A 20,971-nucleotide genomic window follows, 5' to 3' on the forward strand; every position below is an offset into this window, starting at 1 on the left:
TCTTGAGGGCAAGGTATAGTTCTTTTTCACTACTGTATCCCCCAAATTTTAATGAATTCTCTGCACATACTTGATGTTTACTGTGTTTGTTGGCTGTCTCATCAATTAGAGCATAACCTACTTTGGGAGCAAGGAATGTGGTCTAGTTTTGGTTTTCCTCCCTCGAATCTAAGAGTAGCATGCACATTGCAGAGACAATGGTAAGTAAGATTGAGGGGTCCATTCTCTTTGGTACAGTGTTAGAGATAAGCCATTTCTTCTGGCTTCCTCATCATTCTAATTCCTCCGGAGACTCTAGACCAGCCAAACACATTGCTAAAGAAAAATGCAGGCAGTCCTGCCCCCACCCCACTAAGTCACAAATGGGAAAAGCAATCTTAGAGTTGTTATTGCTCTGTGCTATTGGTGCACACCCCTGGGCTGAAGTAGAAAGGAACTTCGGAAAGGAGCACTAGGGTTATGGTTTGGTATTTAATCCCATTACCCTTTATACTGCTTCCAAAATAATTGTTTTAATAGTGTTTCTAATCCCCACGAGGCAAATCTTCCAAAGAATTTCCAAACTCCAAGCAATTTAAGTATGAATAGAAATTGTGCCTATGTCCACACAGCATTTTTCAAGCTGCAAGCCATGAAATCAATGTAGTGACTTCACTACTAGCACTTTGTTTGAAATTATAGAAAATATTAGCATGTATTGCAATAATAAGGGTAAATTTTTATGACTACATACACATATATGTACTAGGTTGTGTTATGAAATTTATTTCTTCCTGTGTGTCAATGTTTTCAAAAAGCTAAGGAAGTCACTGGCCTAAAATATTAGTTTTACCTGTTTTTATTCCTTAAAAGAAAAAAACAACTTAAATGCATACATACAGAATAGAATACACTTATTTAAAGTTTTGACAGTGAAAAAAAATTATAGGTTAGATATTTAATCCAAGGTTTAACATAAGGATGATCTCATAAGGCAATTTCTTTCCTTTAATAAATAACATATTAAACTGAATATTATTCTGGAAGCAAATCATCTAATTCTTCATCAGCAAAATCATCCTCATCGATCTTTTTTTTGGCTGCAGTTTTTGGTCTTTCTATTTCAGGGCCAAGTGGGTCCACATAGGAGGCATCTAGGTTTCAAAAGAGATTGTCATGTTAGAGTTATGTAAACAAACAAAACAAAACAAATGTGAAACCAATCAGGCTCATAATCAAAATGAGTAACTCAGAGTGAACAGAAATGGTCTCCCAAGTCATTTTAAATTTTATCTGTAAATATCAAATTCTTAAGAATTCCCAGCGACACCTTTTGGCCATCTCACCAGTCTTCTTCAGACCTGCTATGCCTGGAGGAACTGGGTGGAGAGTACTTGCCTATTTCTTTGTTACTGCTACTTTCATAAGGTTCATTTGTCCCAGGTAAAGCTCTGAGTCTGGCACTTAGTCGTTCACCTTTACTACTGGCACTATAGTTCTGGCCACTATCTGAAAACACAAAAATAAAAATGCATTTGTTTAATATGTTGAGAAAACATAAAACTACATTATGCATCTTAAAGCATACTTATTTGCCAAGAAACAAGCAGGTTGTTTAATTTGGAAGCCAGCTTCTTAGGGACGTAATTCTTGTTTTCTGAAATTTAAAAGAAATATCTTGTGGGAATCTATAATATAGATAAAACATCACTTAAGAGTAGTCTGTGTATGTATTCTTTCAAATGTGTGCTTACTTATAGGTTTCAATTTTATGGAAGAACTTAAGAGAAAGTAAGAGATCACCCTGACTAGTATAATCTAGCAACGAACAAAGCACCTGAAGAAAGAACAAATGGGAAGTCACAAGCTCAGATCAACCTCCTATCGTGGCTGGAGAGGGGCCCTAAAACCACATCACATGAAAAACAGCAGAGGAGGCTAGGTACACTTAACCTAGTGGGCAGAGTACCTAGATCACACAAGCACTTTCTTCAAACATTTGAAGTGTGTTCACAGAGAAGAGGATTAGACTTCCCCTGTATAACACGATAGATTTTGGCTGATATAATGACAAACTTAAAAAAGAATTATAATTGCCCAAATAGGCAATGGCTGCCTTAGGAAAAAATGTAATATGTATCACTGAGGATTTTCAGAAGCTGAACACTAACATTAGTAGGAAATGTTAGTAGTACTTTTTAACCAGAAATTTCTGTGATATTTCCTAAAAGAACTACTCCTCTAGCCACACAGTTTTCCTTTCTTCCCCTTAGAATTCCTAGAGTGCTATTTTTTCTATTATGTAAGCCTCACTTCTAATGAGAGTAGTCCACTGATAAACACACTGACCATTTCGTTTTTGAATATACTTTGTCTTTTAGTTTACTGATAATGTCTCTGGGAATAAATCAGAACAAGATGGTCTTTAAAATCCCCACATTTCAAGATTGGCCAACTGACCCAAAATAGTAAGTCTTCTCTAAGGTTCTTATCCAAAACCTTACCATTTCCCCTACCACTGACGTTACGGGAAAATAAAGCTCTTTAGTGTATTGAATATGTCTACACACTTTAGTATATTTTAAATTATTTTGTGCCTGTCTGTTTTTTGTTAAAACGGAAGTTAGTTTTTCCAGCAGAAGTGTACATGGGTGTGTTTTAAACTGCCCGAGTGAGCGCGAGCCGATCGAGTTTGTAAAACACTGCTCCAGGGGTGTTTCTTTTACTTTGCTTTTTTTTCTGAATAATGTAGATCCTACCTGTCTCCAAGGAAGGTTTAAGATAAGCCACCAAATATATACACAATAACTATACAGCAATCTTTTAAAAGATGAACGAGTACGTGAGAAGAAAAGTTTGGGTGAGAAACGTAAAACAAAGTTGGCAGGGAGTTGTCCAAACAGGCCTTCTTGCCTTAGGGTTTGCAGTCAACGAAGGGCATACACAGTTCTTTGACTCACGGGTACGTAAGATATGACAACCAATGTCTCCACAAAAATGTAGGTGTTCTCATTACACAGATAAGATGGAAATGCCTCACAGAACTGCTCACTGAGGAATACTGCGAAATGTCAGAAACACACCCTCATTAGTAAATACGACAACGTTATTTCACTTTTTATATAGATGTAAATTACCAACAAAACCCTGATAGCTCCTTCAGGCACCCCAAACCCTTCTGAAATCCAAATCCAAATTCTTAGCCTGAAAGATTCAAATTTTGTGGAAAAAGCAAACCTTTAAAAAATAAAACCTGGGGCTGGGCATGGTGGCTCATGCCTGTAATCCCAGCACTTTGGGAGGCTGAGGCAGGCGGATCACGAGGTCAGGAGTTCAGGACCAGACTGACCAACATGGTGAAACCCCATCTCTACTAAAAATACAAAAATTAGCCAGGCATGGTGGTGCACGCCTGTAATCCCAGCTACTCAGGAGGCTGAGGCAGAAGAATTGCTTGAGCCTGGGAGGCAGAGGCTACAGTGAGCCAGATTGTGCCACTGCATTCCAGCCTGGGCTACAGAGTGAGATTCCATCTCAATAAATAAATAAATAAATAAAATAAAAATAAAGTGCTTATATAAAAAATAAAACTTGGCTGGGCAGAGTGGCATGCACCTATTATCCCAGCTGCTTGTGGGGATGAGGTGGGAAGATCACTTGAGCCCAGGATTTCAATGCTGCAATAAGCTATGACAGCACCACTGCACTCAGCCTGGGTGATACAGCAAGACCCCATCTCTAATATAAATAAATAATAATTACAGTATTTGTAGTCTTTGAAGATTGGACTCTATAGTTTCTGTTGTTGCTTACTCTTAGTGGCTTATTTCCTCATGCGTGTGTACTTTTTCTTAACTGTAGCTTCTTATCCTTCGGAACTTAAAAGTGCAATCCTCCAAGGAGGATTTAAGTTTATTTCTTGTAGGCACCTTGTAGCCTCACCAACTCAAGTCCACTTTAAACCAAATTTTCAGCTTCGTGTTCTTCAGAACACACAGATATAATATGTATTCTAGCTCCAAAACTATGTGAGTGAAGGCTTACTTATGGTTAGAATTATCAAAGGAGCTCTTCTCGTTTTCTATATTAGAACCAAGGTGAAAATCCATCATCTGTAGGGTGGCCTTTTTTCTTTTTTTTTTTTTGAGATGGAGTTTCGCTCTTGTTGCCCAAGCTGGAGTGTGATGGCGTGATCTTGCCTCACTGCAACCTCCGCATCCCAGGTTCAAGCGATTCTTCTGCCTCAGCCTCTCGAGTAGCTGGGATTACAGGCAAGCGCCACCACGCCCGGCTAATTTTTTTGTGTGTATTTTTAGTAGAGATGGGGTTTCACCTTGTTAGCCAGGCTGGTCTCAAACTCCTGACCTCAGGTGATGCGCCTGCCTTGGCCTCCCAAAGTGCTGAGATTACAGGCTTGAGCCACCGTGCCCGGCCAGAGTGGCCTCTTTTCGACTTGACCTACTCAGAGTATTGCCAGTGAGAAGTCCTAGTTTTGTGACAGGAATTCTTTGATCCGACCTCTGCTCTGGCCTTTTTGAGGCCCCAGGCCTTATCTCTTGGTCCCCATGAGTGTCTATAATCTGAGGTTCTCAATCATGAGGGATTAGCTAGGCAAATGCCAGCTCCTGCACTTGCTTACTCTTTTGGATTTAAACTTTCTAGATCTTTTTGGCCTCCAAACAATTTCCTTCTTTCCTACCAACTCGGCCATGCATTTTTAAAGTTTTTTTCATTTTATTTTTTCCTCCTCCTTCTTTCTTTTCTTTTCTTTTCTTTTTTTTTTTTTTTTTAACATTCAACATACCATTTTTAGGAGAGCTATACTTGGAGTTTTCCTGAATATTTAGACTATCTATCGTCAGACATAGATATCTGTAATAATTTTATAGTCAGTAGAAACACACAAAAATGTTATTTAAAAGGCTAAGTCTAACCCCTTTATTTTTCAGATGAGAAAACAGGCTTAGGATAGTGAAGTGAAGTGACTTGTTCAAGAGTGCATAGTTGGTGACAAGATCAGCACCAAAACCCAGCCTTCCTGACTGCCAGCCTAGTCCTTGCTTGTTAGACAAATAGTGCCTCTTTAGCAAAGGATCTGTGTAAAGTGTGGCACCTGGGCCTTATTCATATTCAGATTCCAAGCATATGCTATTCCAAGCTCGGCAGTTTGGCTCGCCCCACAAAATGTGGCTGTCTTAATAATGACAGTTAAGCATTTAAAGGAAACTCACAATCTCTAATCTCTTTTCACTACCCTGTATTTTAGACCCTTCTGCTGGCCCCGGAACAACCTGACCCCCTCCTTGCCTTATTAAGCAAGTCTGCAAAAAAATCTTAACACATTTCTACTTGGTGGCCAACTACATCCTGACTTGACCAATTATTTTTACAAAGCAATGCATACTAAGAAGATGATCTATTTGTAACATTTTAGAGTGACGTAGTTTTAAAATTATAAGGTTTTTTTTTTTTTTTTTTTGTAAGAAAGTGACTTTTAAGCTGGGTGTGGTGGCCTGAGCCTGTAATCTCAGCTACTCAGGAGGCTGAGGCAGGAGGAGAATTTGAGGCCAGGAGTTCAAGAAAGTGAGTCTTATAAAAGGCTCTATTCACAGAATAAATTAAGTAAGGTTAAGGGGCTAACTACATAAACTTTGGTGAAAATTTCTCTCCAAATAAAAATGAATTGTTTCCAAGGAAAGACAGTCTTTACTAATTTAGAAAGAATATGGTTATGAGCATGAAAATAATTTATAGCAGTAATAAACTTAAGATAGAAAAAATAACTGTACAGGGAAGATGAAAAGCAATGTCCTTCATTTTTGCTAATTTTCTAAACAGGTTATGGCAGAGATTTTTATCATATTTAAATTCAATGATTTTGTGAAACTGAGTACATAGTACATTTATATAAGTAATGAAAATAAGAAAAATGTATCAATTTCTTTATCTTTAACACCACCGATGCTATTTTAAATTCTGATGAGTGTTAACTGTGCTCCTGCTCAGTACCTTATGCTGTTCACACCCAGCAGAGGCAAAAGGAGATGCAGCCACTGCCTTCAGGAACTTTACAATCTGTGGGTGACTTTTACCTTAAGCATTCACTATAAATAATTTCCATGATGTCATATCTATAACACATTTTAAAGATCCAACAAAAGTACTTGCCTTTCCTGCATTTTTCTTATTTTACTGATTTCTGTATGAATATTATTTTGTTTAGAGAAAAGTAAAAAGGAAACTACATTGTGTGATTATTATTATTCACTGCACTCCAGTTGCAAATAAGATTGTCTCTCGGAAGTTAAATCATCTCTCAAAGCTGTTAAGTGATCCAAGTCTATGGAGGTCCCAATGGCAACAGCATCCTCTTAAAGATCAGCCAAGGAAGCTCGATGTGGGATCTCACTGCAGTGGGGAAGAAGGGGCCTGTAATAACTGCTCCAGGGTGACACAACTGTGGAGAACATAATTCAACTTGGAATTATTTCCAGTTGAACATTTAGTTTATTCCCAATGTTTCTACCATAAATAATGTGATCAATATGTGTGTACATAATTATTTCTTTAAAGTAAGTTCCTATCAAAGGTTATGGGCATTTTAATTAATTTATTTATTTTCTGAGATGGAGTCTTGTTCTGTCTCCCAGGCTAGAGTACAGTGGCGCAATCTTGGCTCACTGCAACCTCCGCCTCCCGGGTTCAAACGATTCTCCTGCTTCAGCCTCCTGAGTAGCTGGAACTACAAGTGTGAGCCACCATGCCCGGTTAATTTTTGTATTTTTAGTAGAGACAGGGTCTCACCATGTTGGCTAGGCTGGTCTCGAACTCCTGACCTTAAGTGATCTGCCTGCCTTGGCCTCCCAAAGGGCTGGGATTACAGGCATGAGCCACCGCACCGGGCTGGGTATGGGCATTTTAAAGGGCTTGATGAATATTTCCAAACATTCCCAGCAGGGTGTGCCACTTAGAATTGCCCCCAGCAGAATTTAGTTAATAAAGAGTGCTCATCTCATCTCATCCTTGCTATCCTTGGGAATTACCTTTTAAAAAATGCATTGCTAATTTTATAGGTTAGTTTGTGCTGGTAGCAAGCCCTAAGCCTGTCATAAACAGGCCTCAAAGAAACTGGCCATAAACAGGATTTCTACAGCAATGTGACATGCTCGTGATGGCTATCACACACACTGCTAGAAGTTGTTGGTATACTGGAGCAGCACAAGGAAAACCTGGCCCCCCGGAGCGGAAAACTGCTCAAGCCACAAACAATAGCAGGAGCAGCCTGTGCCTTAACAACATGCTTTTGCTGTAATCAGCCAGGGCCTGTTTCTCTGCTCCTCGCTAAAAATGCTTTGTTTCCCATAAGGAATGCTTTTAGCTAATCTATAATCTATAGAAGCAATGCTTAGCACTGGCTTACTGTCAATAATATGTGGGTCAGACTCTGTTCATGGCTCTCAGCTCTGAGGGCTGTCAGCCCCCTGGTCCCACTCTGCACTCTATTTCTGTGTCTGTGTCTTTAATTCCTCTAGCACCGCTGGGTTAGGGTCTCCACAACCAAGCTGGTCTCGGCAAGTTTGCATTGTTTTAGTTATTGGTGAGGCTGTATATTTTACCACCATGTGTGAGAGAATAGTTTATATCCTCTTCTCTACCTCCCGCAACTCATTCACTTCTTAAATCACTGGAATCTGACTTTTGCCTCTAACACTACACTGAGACTGCCTTCTTTAGGGCTATCAAAACTATCTTAGTGGAAAAATCTAACGGCCCTCTGTAGTCTTCAAGGCCCAATTAATCAATACGTATGTAATCATTTTTAACATTCCCCTTCCCTTAAGCTAGGAAGTCTATCAATTGCCCCTATTAGTTTCTTATTTTTTGAAAGTACTATCTAAAAATGAAACTTTCTAAAAAATTCTACCCATTCCTTTGAATGTGTTATGAATATAGTGGTTCTTTTTCAAATCTCTTCTTAAATAACTCTCTTTTGGTGAGCTATAAATTGATTTCATTATCCATTAGACACTTTGTAAAAGTTTTTTTGGTCCGTCTCTTCTAAGAAGATGATATTCAATTTAGCCTCTATTAAGATGCAATAATTAAGATCTATTCTCACTCCTTAAGTATGAGGAAGTATTTGTTTATATCTAGAAACACTGAAGAGCATTAGACAATACCTTTGGGACCTTTAGGAGGACTTTACTGACCAATTTACTTCTAGGTGCTCTGTGATCTGACTTGCAAATGGCCTATCCTCTTATTACCAGGAAGCTGGTCTTCCTTTGCTCCTGTCCCTTTCCAAAGTTAAGAAGCAGCGCACCACAGCTAGGGATCCAAAGTACTTTCCCAACCCACAGTCCAAGAAAGTAATGACCTCATCAGCTCAGATGACATAATACTCTGATAATTTTACAAGGACCATTGCTTGGACCTAGCCTTACTCTGAGAATTTCAGCTCATTCTTACATTGTTACGGCTGTGATTCTCAGTTTGATTTCAACCCTCACCCCCTACTTCTATTGATCCAATTACATTATTACCCAACAAAACCTAACAGGAATATATTAAAATTGTAAAAATGAACGCTGATAGCTACTGTATAGGCAATACTCAAGTGAGGAGAGGGAGACTCTGGAGGGACTCAGTGAAGAGAACAAAGGAAGTAACATTATATATTTGTTATATGGCAAACTTAAATACTTAATACCTAGCATATAAAGAGGATATGAGAGGTGAAGCTGGAAGAATGTTGGTATTTACTGAGTACTTATTATGGCTAGAAAACGTGAGAAATGCTTATCTGTAGATAAAACAGCAGAAAGGTAGGAAGGGAAAGAGGGTAAAAACTCATAAAATGTGTGTTTGTATGTATGTGCACACACATATATAAAAAAAGTATATATTTTACAGATAGGATATATGCATGCATATATATGTGTGTATGCATATATATGTATGTATGTGCATATATATTTTGTAAAAGTTTTGGATTAAATTTCCTGTGCTTTTTGTAACTTGCCTCTGCAGGCAATTATAAAAAAGGAGTTTCACAAATGTTTTGATTAACGGCAGCATTACTGAAGTAAATATTCAGCTTTCCAAATTGGTAACTTCAAGAACCAACATTTATTTTTATTTATAAGCACTAGTATTCTTGTTTAAAAAAACAAAATTCAACTCAACAGTGAGACAGGGGTACAAGTGGTTACACTGCATGGATAAACATGACCCTCTTGTGTTAGGGAGAAACTGAGGCTCTCACACTCAGAGGTCACACACTGGCAGTGGTGAGAACATGGGCGCTGGCACTGCAGTGGACACTGGTATTCCAGGCCCTGCCCATGCACTCTCTTTGTCAGGCGGGAGTCACAGTAGCCATGCTCACCCTTGCACGTGCTTGCCCTTATCAGGAGTTTCTCTAAGAGCTTTCCACACGAGCCCATTTCCTCCTCTCAGCAACCCTATCAGGAAGGTCCTGTTTTCACTCTCATTTTACTGATGAGGAAACTGTGACAAAGAGATTTAAGTAACTTGTTCACATAAGATGTGATGAGTTCAGGAAGGGGGGTCCATGGATGTTGAATGAATGCCAGGAATGGGGATTATGACAAAGACTGAAAACTCAGGGCAACAGGCTAAGGGCGAGAGGAAAGGAGCATGTTCTGTTGAAGACACAAAATCTCATCATATGCTCTGTGATGTGTGTTGACATAGTAAGGTGGGTGAGTTGTAAACAACTAAGGTGGTTTTAAGAGAAGTTCACTGATACAGACTTTTACTGTTCAAGCTGTATACCAGGATGAAATGGCTTCAAGCAATGCTTTGATCAAAAGGATAATTCCCAGGCCCCACCTGTCATTACCAAAAATATTCATGGAGATTTTGGCTTAGAGCAGGGATTAGCAAATTACAGTGTGTGGGTCAAATCTGGCCCACCCTGTTTTTGTCTATCCAGCAAGCTAATGATTTGTACATTTTAAAATGGTTAGGAAGAAAAGCAAACAATAATAATATTTTGTGACATACAAAACTTATATAACATTCTAACTTCACTGTCCAAGAATTAAGTTTTATAGAACACTATCACATTTATTCACTTATACACTGTGTACAGCTGCTTTCAATACACAACAGCAGAGTGGAATATTCTTGGTAGATGAGACTTGGCCTGCAAGCCTAAACTATTTACTATCTGGCCCTTTACAGAAAAAGTCTGCACACCCCAAATTACTGAGAATTACTGTATCAGAACACAGGGGACACACTGGCAGATTATACCAGCTGGGTATACTGGCGCAGGCAAACTTTTTCTGGAACTGTAACACTGAGACTACTTTGGTGCTCTGGTGCTGTTCACTATCTTCTAATACTTATTATTCATCAAGATTCCTTTGTGATACATACCGTATACAAAGTGGGCTGGATAGTCGGGTATCCTGCAAAACTATGGTCTGGATTTATGGGGTGAAGGGACATGCAAGTTGGGACTGAGGCTGACAGGCATGATCCTTAGAGAAGTGACAGCACCTGCCCCCTGGCCTCTCAAGACTCCCTCCCCACATAGATGCCCAGCAATCCCTCCTGTAATTGGCTGAGTTGTGTCGGCCTGTCCTCTACATTTAGGCCTATGCACCTCCTCAGAGCGTACGCTCCTTGTCTCGTCCTCCTTGGTGGGCACTGAGCATGGCTTGTTCATTCTCTGCTTGTGACACCATCAAGCCCCAGCAAAACTGTGGAAAGGTGTTAATCAGCCATGCTCAACCTTGGACTAGAATATTAAAATATAACTGGCCGGGCGTGGTGGCTCATGCCTGTAATCCCAGCACTTTGGGAGGCCGAGGCGGGCGGATCACGAGGTCAGGAGATCGAGACCATCCCGGCTAACATGGTGAAACCCCGTCTCTACTAAAAATACCAAAAATTAGCCGGGCGTAGTGGTGGGCGCCTGTAGTCCCAGCTACAGGGAGGCTGGGCAGGAGAATGTTGTGAACCCAGGAGGTGGAGCTTGCAGTGAGCAGAGATCATGCCACTGCACTCCAGCGAGACTCTGTCTCAATAAATAAATAAATAAATATATATATAAAACTTCAGTTTCTTTAAATAAAATATGTTTACAATGTGCTTTATAAAAGATACCACAAAGTGAATTTCTGTTCACTGAATCTTATCCTGATTTTCATTATAAAATTATTTTCAGTCTAAAATTGATACATTTTCATTGGAAAATTTTATATCCAAGACATAAAAATCAAACTAAAAAATGCAGAAGGCCATTAAAAATCACACAGGGTAAACCAAAAAGCACTTTAAAAATGAAAGCTTAATAACACCATGCTCAAAATAAGTCACAAAATGCCACTATCATGCAAAAATAGAAAATGCCATCCAAGAAGGAATTCTTGTGTCTTGAGGACAGCTACACATGAGAAGCAGATGTGTTGTCAATTTCTCAACCTTTAACAAAATTCAACCAAAACAATGGGCAGAATATAGTTATTCCCCTCATCAGTTTATCTGCAGAGAATATAAATACTGTTAACTATCAAGACTTTGAAATCAAAAGGAAGGAGAAAGGGAGAGAAGCCTCACAGCCTGGGTTCATTCTGACTTCACAGCCAGGGCCAGCCTTAGAGTGTGGCCTGTGCTGAGAACTGGAGAAGGGGGACAGAAAACACGATTCCTGCAGAAGTGTCAGTGTGGAACCAGCTTAGCCACAGAAAGCAGCATTCAAACTGGGCTCCAGGATGAAATGAAAAAGTCTGGGATGATGCATAACTCGAGATGTCAGAAAATAAGGAACGAAAAGGCAAATGATGGGGGAAAGCACCCTAGGAAGGGACTGATGAGTGCTTTAAATTTGTGCCAGAAGAACCTAGTAACATGCAACTCTGCTTGTAAAATGCCTCGAGAGCACAGAGTTTGTATGCCAAAAGTCTCTCGTGAGAATAAAGCTTATTTGTGCACTAGAACTGACTATTTGTGTTGGACTGAAATGGACTGGAAGAAAGAAAGGAAAATAGATTAAAAAAGAATAAGCAGCAGTGGGAGGCCAGGACCAGAAGGGGACTCTTCAAGAGGAAGGCCTCTCTTTTCTTGCACACAGGTATCAGATCTGGGGTGGCCCTACCTCTCTTCATTGTCAGTCCCTTCTTCCCTGACCGTGGAGGAGGTCCCTGGCCGAGTGAAGCCCTCTCTGTGCTCTGATGTCAGCATGACTGAAAGAGGGCTATGGGAAAGGTCACCAGGGAGGCTGGGCAATTCTTCATGTCAAAGGATCTGAACCTGCGGTGGCCTGAGGCACACTGATCAGTCTGTTTGAGAGGCAGCTGTCAGTCTTCCTGGGGTTACTTTCTCGAGGGTGGGACCCTGGACACTGTCCCCTGGGCTCTAGGGAAGCACCACACCATTCAGCAGTTTTTTGGGTGTGCTATCACATCCCATTAGGAGGTCCTGATGTTTCTGAGGCAGATTTTCAAAGTGATGACATCTGGAAAACTAAGGCTTAAGTTAAGGGGAGAGATTTTATAAACTTACGAATTACCAGGGAAGGGTCAGAGAACTTAACATAAGGTTGTTGATGTTTAGAAGGAACTGGTTGGTTATTCTGAACTTTTTTCAGAGAGGAATGCAGAATCCTTAGGGGATGGTGAATCTGGCTCTAGAATTTTATTTTATTTTTTATTTATTTTTAGAATTTTAATACTTAATACTTCCTTAGGGGTTACTCAAGACAATCACTCCTTAAAGGGACAGTTATTTCCAAGAGAGCTGATATCACATACTTCCTGCTTCCTAGGAGCAAGGATGAGCAAGTAGCACTGTGCTGGTCTGGGGAGCTGTCTAGAGTTGCTTTTGACTGTTGCACAATGCCTAGTCTGTGGACTTCTTGGCTGTTAAGAACATTTTTGGTACACATTCATGATCCCTCATCTACAATTCCATATTCCAAAGAGGTCTGAAAGCCAACTTTTCAGGTGGCAATATATAAACTTCTTGGGTATAGAACTTGACTTGATTTGAGCCTATTTATAGTCTTTATTTATCCTTAGTGTGAATATTCATGTTTCACTGAATTAATATGTCTGAGGTGCTCTCCTTGGGTAGTATGTGATATATGGCTAATACATCTTGCTTTCTAAACTCCAAAAGGTTCTGAATTCCACAACACACCTCGCCCCAGGGGTTTTGGGTAAGGAGCTGTGGGCTTATGGCTGCCTCTGGCTTAAGAACTGCTGGGCCAGATCTCTCTGACTAAATCCAACCCCAGATAGTCACACGGATCCATTAAAGTGGAGTGTGTGAGATATCTGGGGCTAGGGAAGAGCAAGGAGACAGGAGTATCCATCAGGACCATGGTGGCTGAAGAGGTGGAAGTGGCTACTCTTTGATGTGACAGACTGCCTTTGGTACTCTTGAGGCTTGGGCTCAATGCTGCTTTTACTGATTTCTCCAGCTCTGGGTAATGGCTCCTGAAGATAAACAGGCCAGCACCATGAGGTTTAGCTGGAGACGCTGGACTGACTATTGGGGAATCAAGTGGCCTGGCTAGAACCTGATGCCACTGATGCCTGTAACTGCCTACTGAGTTATAAATTGAATTTGACTGCAATTGGGACGAAGACTCCTTGAATTTCAAAGCACAGCTCTGAATTCAAGGAGTCTTTTTCCCAACTGCAGTTTCTATCCCTAGGAAAGTTTGAAAACTCGTGTACATTTCTCTACCATGGCAGCATCCACAGCACCATTAGAAGCTGTGTGTCTTTCCAACTAGATTCTAACTTCTTTGAGCGTGGGGACCACGTCTTATTTGTTCCCATGTCCTTGGCTCTTAGCACAGCGTTTGGCACACAGCATGCATCCAATAAACACTGTGAATGGATGAAAGTCCTGCCTAACTAAGAGCTACATTTGTCTTTGTCCTGACTCCTACATCACAAACAGATATGACAGAACGCAGATAGATAGTTACATGGAGCTGGGTCATATATGCATGAGAGTGCTGAGTATGGATAGGAGAGAATGTAGGTATATTTATAGACCCCAATTCGACATTTATTTTTAAAATTTGCTTCTTTAAAATCACCAAATTTGTCCTAAGTTTAACTTACACTGCCTGCCTGAAGTAGAGAAAGAAGGTAGATTGTTGATGGGAAGAAGGGATGGATAACTCAATAAAATGTCTTATTATGTAATGATGTCACAAGGAGTAAAAGAATTTTAGAGATGCAAAGAACTTCAGAAATCACCAAAAGCCTATAGCATTTATGTGGTTGGTCCAAAGACATATATAAATCATCACGATCAAGACTGGGACTCACACTATGTCTCCTAATTCCCAGCTTGTCACTAATTCTACACTGAAAGTCAGACTAAAGATTTAGGGCTGTCAGCATTCTATAAGACCATCCTACTTCTCATGGCACTTCCTTCAAATGGAAATTTTAAAAATGTAACATAGCAAAACCTCATAAGTACGCCCATCTATGATAATCTGTCCAAACTGAGAGATTAATAAATGAAAAACTTGTTTATTAATCAATTAGCAAAAACAAGCATGGTTATTTAAGAAAATCTGCTAGCATTTACAAATACTCATTTACATATCAAACTGACTGCTTACCAAGTTAACTAACGTGAGGTTTTACTGTGTATAAAACAAACCGACAGACACATAAGAACACTTTAGATTATTGCGAGATGTTTCTAGAAGCCCACATACTAGAAACGTGGAAACCAAGTTTTTCAGGGAAAGAGAAAATACTTACCACCGCTAGCACTTCCTTCTCTTTTGCCATGGGAGCCCCCACTGCCATCTCTGCCTGACTTTATGCGCTAGAGCAATGAGAAGACAAGTTTAAAAGAATAAGTGATATTCCTTCAAAGTTGAATATAGATAAAGGTGGATTTTAAAATTAACATTACTACATTACCCTTAGGACTAACCCATCATACCTGAGAGTTGATTCTATAGAATAAAAAAAAAAAAAAAAGCCTGAGTTGTTTTGTAAGTGGAGGGTTCAAGCCTTCCCCTCCAAGGCTCTTGAGAAAACTCGGATAGCACTTTAATTCAAAAGTGCAGCATAACCTTGGCTTACACAAACAACTCAAAACCAAATAGTATTTTGTTGATGTGAACGTTCAGGGCTTAAACACAATCTTTAGTTTGAGGGAGGGATGGGTGAGGAGGGGAAGAGCATCTACAAAAGGGCCATTTCTTGCCTTTAGTCCTCATATACAATGGTTGGACCTGAACTATTTGAGGGTAAAAAAAAAAAAAAAAAGGTAAGCTGTTTTGAAATTCAATTTATAAAATAAAAGTATGATTAAAACCTCACAAAAGACCTAAGATCTGTCCAACAGTCTACTTTCTTAGATACAGACCCGCCTTCAAAGCCTAAGAAGTATCTCCACACTGTTGCATTGTTAGGTTTCTTTCTACATTTTATGGTTCTGTTTTGCTTAAGTATTAGAATTTTTGTATTAACATTGAATCTGCCTCAAGTCACACTATCAAATTTTCATATGTATAATGGTTCATTTACACAGCTATAGGATGATTAGTGAACAGAGACAGATGGCTTTTTATATTTATAATTGAATTAAACTTCTTAACATGGATGGGCATTTTATTTAATCTTCAATAATATAAACATAAAATATAAACATAATTTCATATTTAATTCAAAGGACAAATTATTTAACTCCTTAACCCTGACAACTTCCCAAATATTTATAAATTATCACGTCATGGATAAAGTTATTGTCTGTGGTTTGCTAGGAAGAAAGAAATTCTTTTCAATAATTCAACTCATTTCTGTAAGATGAAATACTCTCTTAAAACTCAGGACTTCCAAATGTCACATAAACATATCCAATTTTTTTTCCATTAAAAGGAAAAGTACTTCCCTTGAAATATCACTTTCTCCTTGTCTTCATAGATGAAAGAAAATCTTAAAAAGATGTAGCAAAGTAAGAATTTAAACATCCATAATCTGACTTTATTTCAAAACTTGATTTTCATCCATCCACACATGGATCATCTCCAGCATACCAAAAAGACCTCTAAATGCTGAAAATAGGCCAGGTGTGGTGGCTCACGCCTGTAATCCCAGCACTTTGGGAGGCTGAGGCAGGTGGATTACCTGAAGTCAGGAGTTCAAGACCAGCCTGGTCAACATGGCAAAACCCTGTCTCTACTAAAAATACAAAAATTAGCCGGGTGTGGTGGCAGGCGCCTGTAATCTCAGCTACTCTGGAGGCTGAGGCAGAAGAATCGCTTGAATCTGGGAGGTGGGGGTTGCAGTGAGCCGAGATCACATCACTGTATGTATGCCAGCCTGGGTGATAGAGAGAGGGACTGTGTCTCAAAAAAAAAAAACGCTGAAAATAAATTCATCAAGACAAATGTCCACATACTTGACAGTTTTTAAAACCACATGTGAAAACTTGAATGCTGTTTAAGTGACCAGAGGTTCAGAACAGGATAAGCGAAGGTAAGTAGGCACTTCCATAATCACTACACTCTTTATTGCCTGACACCTATTCCCTGCACTCATCTAGAATTTTCCAGTCCTCTGGCTCTCATCGCTCTTCTCTTTTTAACCTCTTTAAATTCCTACTATCTGTCCAGCCTAGAATCAAGGCCTACCACGTGCCGTGATGCCACATTGGAACTATGGTCTTTGCCTTCTTCTTGTCTTTCTGCTTCACTCACCAAGAGAAACCTAAGCCTCGGTTGGTTCAGTGACTTCCCTTTTTCCTCTCCTACTCCCAGGACACTGTGCTGGGGAAACAGCTCCATCAGTACAAAAACCAGGCAAGCCTCAGGGCTCCCCACTGCTCACTTAGGTCCTCCCCTGTGCCCCATGCAGGCCATCTCACTTCTCGTAGACACCACTTTTTGTCCTGATCACTTTTGGAACTGACTGTCCCGCCTGCTTAGAGAATAAAAGGAAAACAGCATCTCCTTGGATATGCCAGCTGGCATGGACCCTGCATGGATGGGTCAGCTACTCTCTGTCTGCCTGCCCTCCCTCATCTTTTCAGCTATTTCCTCCTCCCTCATCTCCTCAGGAGACCCCCTGTGTGTCCCCTGGTCGGGGCTGGCTCCATGTGCTCTCACTATGCTCAGGGTCCCACTCTACCGGTTTGTCTTTCTCCTTCATCATCCTCCTGTGCACAGAGATTGTGGTGTTCTTTTCCAACTGAATGCCTATTTGCAGTTGAGAATCAGTGAACTCCATCATAATGAGTCTTGCGTACTAACCATTGTAATAGCTGTAGCAAGGATTTCTTGTGGAAGTTACAGAGAAGGCAACTTCAAAAGTAAAACCAAAACATTTATCAAAACCTTAGATTGATAAAGTTCTAAGTTCAAAGAACTCTCTAAGAATGTGCCTATTATGTAAGAAAAAAAAAAGAAATCTCAACTGTCAAGACTCAGTTAACTGCACATCTCTCATACCATTCACACAACAGAGCTCTGCTCAGTAGTGTTTTCAGGCATGATCTAAGTGCTTCCTTTGGAGACGCAAAGTAAACACCCAAGAGACAGAGCTGCTGCAGACAGCAATCCCACCAGGCAAGAGGACAGACTCTGTGATGCCCCACCGTGTATTCCAGGGCTGGCCCACCAGCTGACCTTGCCCTTTAAGAGTGTGATGGAGGTAAAAGTGGCCTCAGTGCAGTCCAAAAGAACTGAAGGAAGCCAGGAGGGGTGTGTCACAAACGCCACATATACAGAGCTGCTGCTAAGTCAGGCAGATGGAAAGTTAGAGTGCCCATCATATTGACTGCTATGTAAGTGACTAATCTTAGTGAGGGTAGTTTTAGCTGTATGAATGGAAGCAGTCAAGGTTAGACTGATTTGAAGAGCACCTGGGAAGTGAGGAAATAAAGATCACGTATAGATAAAGTACATTGTTCTTTGGCTGGAAGGATAAAGAATGGTGACAGTGGGGCAGATCCAGAATGTGTGGGGCCAGAAGCTTATACAGTTTGGGGGAAACTTTCTGAGAAAGAGGATATAAAACTGTGAAAATGGGCTGGGCGCAGTGGCTCACGCCTGTAATCCCAGCACTCTGGGAGGCCGAGGTGGGCAGATCACAAGGTCAGGAGTTCAAGACCAGCCTGACCAACATGGTGAAACCCTGTCTCTACTAAAAAAAAAAAATACAAAAAAGAAAACAAAAACAAAACAAAAAAACCGTGAAAATGAAATGAATGCAAAAATAAAAATTTATTAGACAGAGGCAATGCAAATGAGGGCTTGCAGCTTAAGCTCCCCAACTCCACGGGGAACACCCCGGGCTGTGGGCACTGCTGCTTCTCAGGGACACTGGACAGGGAATTCCTGCCATGACACCACACACTCTCAGGGGCCCGAGGGTCCTGTCTCACACAGACTCATCTGACATGCAACCCACCTCAGATCTGGCACAGGCATGGGTACATTTTAGGAGCACAGTAAACACTTGTTAAACATAGTGAAGACGACATTCTCATCATATGGTATATGGGGCTCAAGTAGGAGACACACTTTTCAGAATTATTCCCCTCATCCTTCCGGAGTTTTAACACTTCATAAAGTTCACAGAAATTCTTATCACTTTGGAGTGGATGTGAGGTAAGGCCTCATGGTAGATAAGAGAGGAAGCATTTAAACAATGATTGCCATAAATGATTCTTACCACATCAACGCTAAGATGTGCAGGAAACAGCCATGTAACAAAATATGGAGCACAAAGTGACGGAAATCTGTATTTACTGACATGGGAAATGGTCCATGTTATTTTGCGAAGTGGGTGGGAGAGGTTATAAAACAGTATTTTTTGTAAAAATCTCATTTTTGTTTTAAAAAAAGTCCCATTAAAAATATATGTGTTGATGTGTGTTTGTACATATTTGTAAAAATGCCTGGGAAAGGGGAATGATAACAGTGATGCCTAAGTGGTGGGATAGGTGATTTTCACTTTTTTCTTTATACATTTTTATTTGGATTAAAAATTATTTACAAAAGCAATTTTCCTGCATTTTTAAAAGAACATTTATTGTTTTCATAATATGGTAAAAAGATGGGATTCCTAATCTGGAAAAAATATTAAGTCATTCCCACTTTGGAAAAAAATGAGAGAAGGCACAGAATAGAGGAGCAAAGTAGCCACAAATAAAATAACTGAACAAATTAAGTGAATAAATGCTGGAAGAGAGAAAATAAACATTTTTTCCCTTTAAACCTACTCTTTATTATGAATCTGTGACCACAAACTCGCATGCTACTCTTCTGGGGACTGGAAGAACCATTATGAGCTGGTGGGTCCTATGGGTCATTCAGGACAGGCCACCCAGAGTGGGGTCTGGAAACCACTGATGGCCCACAAACTGCCACCTGTCCTCAATGAGATGAACAGAGGGCAAGTGCTTACAAACTTGCACAGCATCAAAATGTTGCTGGATGTCGGACCCTGCTGACATCCAAGTGCAGGATCATTTTTCTAGTAATGTCAGTGACAGACTGGCAAAAAATAATTTCACCACAGATAGTTTGAGAAGTTCAAAGCTAGAACACTATCCTCATTTTACAGCTGGTAAGAATGAAGTCCAGAAAGGTAAACATCCATTCCAGATCACACGGTTGACCAATGGTCATGTCAGGAAAAAAGTACGGGGTTCTGTCCACCATACTACGCTTTTACTTCCTAAGAATTGGGCTTCTGTCCTATGGAACAAGGAGCAGTTACTTGTTATGTAGTTAAGGGTTCTTAAGAAGATTGGCCGACTGTAAATTCAAGAGAAAACAAAATTAAAAACATTCCTTAGTGGCTTCAATTCCAAAGGACCCATAAACGTGGCCTTAACTTCCTGTCCTCAGACCTCTGCCCACATTTTTTTCTCTCCACCCCAAACTCCAAGTGTCCAATCATGCCCACTCCAAACACAAGCCCCTCTGGGAACTGCTTCTGAGTACCTCCTCTCTGAGCGAAGACCCTCCCCTCTCAGTCCCACAGCTCTGCCTCAAGTGCCTCAGGCACCAGGGCCAACTCTTGTGCCTCACTGTGTCCTCCATATGCATGGCAGATCATAATCAATGTTTTCTGAGCGAATCAACAGAGAGGCTAACACAGGACAACGCATGAGAGTATCTGAAATCAATGGCCTTAAAGAAATGACTGGTGATCTTACCCTAGAAAATGTAATCAACACGAAAATCACCACCAGTTTTGTACTAAGGATATATTCTGTTCAGTAGTTTTGCTGACTTTTGTCAATAATATATAAATTGTACAAGACATTCTTATAGCCATTATTACACATATAAAATTTTTTTAAAATTGCATTTTTTAGTTTGGTTAATTTTAAAGCTAAATATGGGATCTTAATACTGGATCTCTCTCCTTTTAAGAAATATAACCAAAAGGGTTTCTGCTCAACTCGACTATACGTTTATTTTCATTGTATTTTGGTAATAACTGGAAATTTGGGTATATGTACCAATGATTTATTAATTTTGAATGTCACATGCTATTTTGTCAATCTGGCCAAAAGAAAGCATTTCTTGGCATTGTTTCCTGATTACTTTGGGGGAAAACTGGCAAATATTGAAACAGCATTTCTCTATTTGAATACTCTGAAAATTTAGAAATTTGATTTAAAAATTGAATATATTTTTATCTTTAGACTAGCAATGAAAATATTCTGTATTTTGTCTTTTTTTTTTTTTTTTTGAGACGGATTCTCGCTCTGTTGCCCAAGCTGGAGTGCAGTGGCACGATCTCAGCTCACTGCAAGCTCCGCCTCCCAGGTTCACGCCATTCTCCTGCCTCAGCCTCCTGAGTAGCTGGGACTACAGGAGCCCGCCACCATGCCTGGCTAATTTTTTGTATTTTTAGTAGAGATGGAGTTTCAGCGTGTTAGCCAGGATGGTCTGGGTCTCCTGACCTCATGATCCGCCCACCTCGGCCTCCCAAAGTGCTGGGTTTACAGGAGTGAG

The 20,971-nt window shown here is 40.2% G+C and overlaps 1 protein-coding gene across 3 annotated transcripts in view; it reads right to left on the minus strand.

The window, feature by feature from the left end:
* Positions 1-822: 822 nt before the first annotated feature.
* The window catches only part of IFT88 (intraflagellar transport 88), a 126,390-nt gene continuing 106,241 nt past the window's right edge, over positions 823-20,971 (minus strand). For all 3 annotated transcript variants that reach the window (XM_003279164.4, XM_003279166.4, XM_030813268.1), the window contains 3 exons: positions 14,748-14,814; positions 1,378-1,488; positions 823-1,133 (listed from right to left, as the gene is read on the minus strand). In XM_003279164.4, coding sequence (XP_003279212.1) covers positions 1,015-1,133; positions 1,378-1,488; positions 14,748-14,814 — 297 coding nt within the window. In that variant the 3' untranslated portion in view covers positions 823-1,014. The remainder of the gene's footprint in view (positions 1,134-1,377; positions 1,489-14,747; positions 14,815-20,971) is intronic.

Source organism: Nomascus leucogenys, chromosome 5, assembly GCF_006542625.1.
Source record: "Nomascus leucogenys isolate Asia chromosome 5, Asia_NLE_v1, whole genome shotgun sequence".
NCBI classification, from domain to species: domain Eukaryota; kingdom Metazoa; phylum Chordata; class Mammalia; order Primates; family Hylobatidae; genus Nomascus; species Nomascus leucogenys.